Genomic DNA, 6,000 nt, shown 5'->3' on the forward strand with positions numbered 1-6,000 from the left:
ATTTTTGTCACTATTGTTAGAAATAAATAACAATGTCTTCTAATTTCCCTGTTTCTTAAGTATTTCTCCCATTTCTATTCACCTAATTTCTTTGACTTAATTAATACAGTCTACAGTACACGGGTTTTATATTATCGTTAATGCTGTTGCAATTATTTCTTATTTCTTTTGCAGGAAGGGAATTAGGAATTAAACAAGATGACCTGGAAATCATAAAAGCTGACCATTCCTATAGCGTTAGGGAACAAAGCTTCCAGATGCTGCTGAAATGGTATAGAAGTTCTAGTGCAGCGAAACGTACACCTCAAATATTAAAAGAAGCCCTTCAAAAAAGTGAATGTTTTACTGCTCTTGACTGTTTAAAATCAGACTTCAATTGAATTTCTGTGTAAATTGTTGCTGTTGTCTAGTCCCAAGTCTACCTTCACCATCCACAGACCTATGATCAAATGTCTTCCATCCAGGACCATCATGTTTTCCTTGTCTAATGTGTCATTCTTTAAGATAAGATATGAATGGAGTAGGATTCGGCTACTAATTCTAGCAGATCTATTTACCACATGGAGACCCCTTTATTGGTTTAGCTTCCTTTTTGTGGGAGATTAACTTTTGAAATAAAGATAAGCTTTGAAATTTCATTTGTTGTTGGTGTTGTTGTCATTGTAAGTCCCGGCATCTCCCTAAACACTTCCATTGTTATATAGTTTAAATATCCTGTGGAATTTTTCCAAAAATGAAAGTTGTAATTCCATTTTGTGAAACTTACTTAAAATGCATATTTTGCTTTCAAGTAGAACCTCCTTGTAGACACATTTGTCAGTAAATATACAGTTTCTATTTCTGCCACGTGACAACTTGCTGGAGCAACCTGCTGGAGCCTAGCAGCAGGTATAAAAAAGGGGAATTTGACAAGACAATCAGTCGGACGCTGACACTTGTTGATGCTGCATCGAAGAGGCCAGGGAATAGAAGAAAGAAGACATGTACCCAACACCAGAGCTGAAGACACCTCCGAAAGGGGGGGGGGCCCATCACGTCAAAACGGTAGAGGAGTAGGGGCCGAAACCAGACGTGGTTCCTCCTGATGATGTCTTGAGCTAACTGGATCCTAATCCACCAAGGGAAGGTATGTCGGAAGAAAGTAATTCAACAATGCGGGTTGATGAACCGTAAGACATGTGGCCAGAACCTCCTGGAAAATAACCATAGCGAGGGACATTCCACAGTTGAATTAGAACAGTCAGAAACAGTGAAAGAAGACATGCACCCAACACCAGAGCTGAAGACACCTCCGAAAGAGGTGGCCCCGCCACGTCAAAACGGTAGAGGAGTAGGGGCCGAAACCGGACGTGGTTCTTCCTGATGATGTCTTGAGCTAACTGGATCCTATAAAGGAGCTGTTGTGGCAGCAGACCACGAAACATGGTTGAAATTCCTTCCTTCCAGTAGGCTTCATCCAAAATCTAGAAAAGGAAACTTACAGCTGACCTCGTGATAAGAATTGTGTTGGGAGATATATTCCAATTTGTTTAAATGTTTGTCCCTGTGCCTTGTTGCATGTCAAGGCAAAGAGTGGTTCCACAGGAAATTGTTTGTATGGTAACTGTGAATGGGAACTCCATTCATTGAGACCCATTCGGAATCCCTGAGATTATCTGCATTGATCCTGCAAAAGAACCACAAGCAACCCCAGTAGCAATAATAAGATCATGGAAGCATTTCAAGGGCCATTTTTAGCATCTAAATTCTTCAAAAACCTAATGCAGCCTGTTGTCTTTAGCGTGAGAATATGTGTTGGAAACCCTGATGGTATGAATTTGTTGATGAATTTGATGAGGTACAGAGCTTCGTTATCAATTGTATCTGAGCTTCTGTATATCTTTACCTCACCAGGGATCCTGGTCAACATGAATTCATTCACAAATTGTGATATTTCATTTGTTGGAGTCATAATGGGTCTCTTTGCAAGCCACATGGGGGTCTGTGAAGTCATTTGCAAGACAACATCACATAGACTTGAAAGTCCAAAGTTGTAAAGCAGGTTGATTTTGAATGAACCTAGACTTTGTCCGACAGAAAGGTCACCATTTCCTGCATCAAGATGGTGATTAACAGACTCTTTCCCATCAGAATGACCTTTTGTAAGAAGTCTTAGATTGGTTCCTATCTTCACTATTTCTACTCAATCCTCAAGAAAAGATCTGTTTCGTGTTGCATCAACAAATTATGATCTTCCAAGATGACATAACTGCAAGAATTTCTTTTCTATCACCAGACAGTGATATAGTAAATCCACAAAAAAAGTTTGTTACAGTCTCACACATCATGCAATCTCCTTTCAAGGAACTCACAGATATGCTTATGCCCCATCCTGATCCCATCGATAACTAAGAGACCAGATTGTGGCACAAATTCTCTTGTGGCGTCTCTCATTGTGAATCTTAATGTTGATTTTGTAGTCTCTCTGAGAGAAATCTTGGACATAGAATGAAGAACTCCCCCTTTCAGAAGCAAAGTGGTTGCAATTCCAGACATGGCAGTAGCAACTATCAAGTATGATGTTGATCCCACATGTTTCTCCCTGTGCCACCATTTGCATTTAAGAACAGAATTCTTCCTTCTTTACTATTTATGGACCTGATAGCTTTATCAAACTCCAGTCGTTGCTCGATGTTCAAAGTTGGCAGAAGTTTATTTGTGCTTTTTTTTTGCCTTAAAAATGGTTCCTTTTCTTAGCCCACTTGGAACATTCGCTACTTCAACAATACTTGTATCTGGTCAAAGAATACCATTGTGGCTGTAGATATCGAAGCTGTCAACTTCAAGCTTCCTTTGGATATTTCTGAGAACAATATTCAATTTCCGTTTAGAGATGATTTCTTCATTGTTCTGGTGCATATTTTCTTCCGCAACATAATTCTTCCATGTATCCCAGAAAACAGGAGGATCACCTGGCGTGCATATTTCAGTTGGGACAGAAAATCGATTTTATTTTATTTTGTCAGCGGTTTTACCGGGATTCGTGCTTTCAACACTTTAATGCGTAAAACAAGAGATTATTGAGTTGGATGTCAGCCAAATTAAAACAACCTCACGCCCACAGAATGAACAAACCAACTTCTCTCCATAGATACAGGTTCGTACGTAAGGACGTAAGGAAGGTTCCTTCGTAAGATCGTTCGTACGCACGTATTTACATAAATACAAAATACGTTCGTTCGATCGATCGTTCCTTCGTTGTACGTTCGTTCGCTCGTACGCATATTCGTTCGTACGTACGTAAGTACGTCCGTTCATTCGTTAGTTCGTTCTTTCGGTCGTTCGTTCGTTCCATCGTTCGGACGTACGTACGAAAGATCGTTGTTCGAATGTTCCTACGTACGTACGTTCGTTCGTTCGGTTGTTCGTTTGTTCGTTCGTATGTACGTACGTACGTTCGTTTGTTCGTTCGTTCGTTAGTTCGTACGTACGTTCGTTGTTTCGTTCGTTTGATAATGCGTTCGTTCGTTCGTTCATTCTTTCGAAAGTTCGTACATACGTACGTTCGTTCGTTAGTTTGTTCGTTCGTACGTACGTTCGTTGTTTCGTTCGTTCGCACGTACGTACGTTCGTTGGTTGGTTCGTTCGTCTGTTCGTTTGTACGTACGTTCGTTCGTTAGTTCGTCCGTTCGTTCGTTCGTCTGTACGTACGTACGTTCGTTCGTTCGTACGTACGTACTTACGTAAAATCGTACGTACTTACGTATAAACGTACGTACGTTCGATCGTTATTTCGTTCGTGTGTACGTACATACGTATGTACGTTCGTTCTTTCAGTTGTTCGATCGTTCATTCGTTCGTACGTACGTACGTTCATTCGTTCGTTTGTACGTACGTTCGTTCTTTTGTACGCTCGTTCGTTCTTTCGTTCGTTCGTTCGTACGTACGTTGGTACGTACGTTCGTTCGTTAATTCGTTCGAACGTACGTACGTTCATTCGTTCGTTCGTTCGTAAGCACGTACGTATGGACGTACGTTCGCACGTACATACACACATTCGTTCGTTCGTTCGTTCGGTCATTGGTTTCGCTCGTTCGTTATTTTGTTGGTACGTACGTACGTTCGTTCCTGCGTCGGGACGTAAGTACGTACAAACGTTCATTCGTTTGTTCGTTCGTTCGTTTGTTCGTTCTTTCCTTCATTCGGTCGTTCGATCGTTCGTTCGTAAGTACGTACGTTCGTACGTAATTACATACGTCCGTTCGTACGTATGTACATACGTATGTACGTTCGTTCTTTCATTCACTCCTTCGATCGTTCATTCGTTCGTACGTACGTACGTACTTTCGTATAAACGTACTACGTTCGTTCGTACGTACGTAAGTTTGTACGTACGTTCGTTCGTTAGTTCGTTCGTACGTACGTACATACGTATGGAGGTTCGTTCTTTCGTTCGTTGGATCCTTCATTCGTTCGTACGTACATACGTACGTTCATTCGTTCGTTTGTTCGATCGTTCATTCGTACGTATGTACGTACGTTCGGTCGTTCGTTTGTTCATTCGTTCGTACTTACGTTTGTTCGTTCATTTATTCGTTCGTTCGTTTATAAGTACGTTCGTTCTTTTGTACGCTCGTTCGTTCTTTTGTTTGTTCGTTCGTACGTAAGTACGTTCGTTCGCTCGTTCCTTCGTTCGTTTGTTCTTTTGTTCGTTCGTTCGATCGTTCGTTCCTTCGTTCGTACTTACGTTCGTTCGTTCGTTCGTTCGTTCATTCGTTCGTTTGTACGTACTTTCGTTCTTTTGGAGATGCCACTACGATAGATTGCTTAATAAAGAGAATGAATGGGAGGAAGAGAGCCTGCCGTATGTCGACCCAACAGAGGGACCAGCTATCCGAGTTGATAGTACCAGGGTAGATAAAGCAATTAAGAGTATGAAGACCGGGAAAGCCCCCAGCCCATCAGGAATCACTGCAGAGATGCTCAAAATATCTGGCAGTGTTGGCTATAGCCTAGTCACCCGTATTACGAACCAGGTGATACATGAAGGAGTCATACCCAATGACTGGTGTAGCAGCATCATAGTCAACTGCTACAAAGGTAAAGGTGACGCTTTAGATAGAAATAATTACAGAGGCATCAAGCTGTTAGATCAGGTTATGAAAGTTACAGAGAGGGTCATAGCCCAACTAATTAGGGAGCAAATCAATTTAGATGAGATGCAGTTTGGGTTTGTGCCAGGTAAAAGCACTACTGATGCCTTATTTCTAGTGAGACAGTTGCAGGAGAAATACCTAGCTAAGGATAAACCTCTGTACCTGGCTTTCGTTGACATGGAGAAAGCCTTTGACAGGGTCCCCCGATCCCTTATCTGGTGGTCAATGAGGAAACTTGGGATAGAAGAATGGTTAGTGAGAGCTGTGCGAGCCATGTACAGAGATGCTGCCAGTAAGGTGAGGGTTGGAAATGAGTACAGCAATGAATTCCGAGTAGAGGTAGGGGTCCACCAAGGTTCTGTCCTCAGCCCCCTCTTATTTATCATAGTCCTCCAGGCAATCACAGAGGAGTTCAAGACAGGTTGCCCCTGGGAGCTCCTCTATGCTGATGACCTTGCCCTAATTGCGGAGTCACTTTCAGAACTAGAGGAGAAGTTTCAGGTGTGGAAGCAAGGTCTAGAATTGAAGGGCCTTAGAGTCAACCTAGCTAAAACCAAAATCCTAATAAGTAGGAAGGTAGATAAAACACAAACCCCTTCAGGTAGATGGCCCTGCTCAGTATGTAGAAAAGGAGTAGGTAGTAACTCTATAAGATGTACCCGGTGCAAACTATGGACACATAAGACGTGCAGCAACATCAAAGGCAGGTTAACTAGCAAGTTAGTTTTTGTTTGTGGCAGATGTTCAGGTGCAATAAAGACTGCAAACAAACAGGAAACAACTTCTATCTCATTCCAGGGTGAAAAACTAGAGGTAGTCGATAGCTTCCGCTATCTGGGCGACCAAGTTAGTAGTGGGGGTGGGT

At 42.0% G+C, this 6,000-nt stretch overlaps 1 protein-coding gene across 8 annotated transcripts in view; it reads left to right on the forward strand.

Annotated features, from left to right (window-relative positions):
* The window catches only part of LOC149130297 (uncharacterized), a 43,135-nt gene extending 42,497 nt beyond the window's left edge, over positions 1–638 (forward strand). For all 8 annotated transcript variants that reach the window (XM_089345203.1, XM_089345204.1, XM_089345205.1 and 5 more), the window contains one exon: positions 175–638. In XM_089345203.1, the coding sequence (XP_089201329.1) occupies positions 175–380 (206 nt within the window). In that variant the 3' untranslated portion in view covers positions 381–638. The remainder of the gene's footprint in view (positions 1–174) is intronic.
* The last annotated feature ends 5,362 nt before the right edge of the window (positions 639–6,000 follow it).

Source organism: Octopus bimaculoides, chromosome 29 (genome assembly GCF_046866305.1).
Source record: "Octopus bimaculoides isolate indiv1 chromosome 29, ASM4686630v1, whole genome shotgun sequence".
Lineage (NCBI taxonomy): Eukaryota > Metazoa > Mollusca > Cephalopoda > Octopoda > Octopodidae > Octopus > Octopus bimaculoides.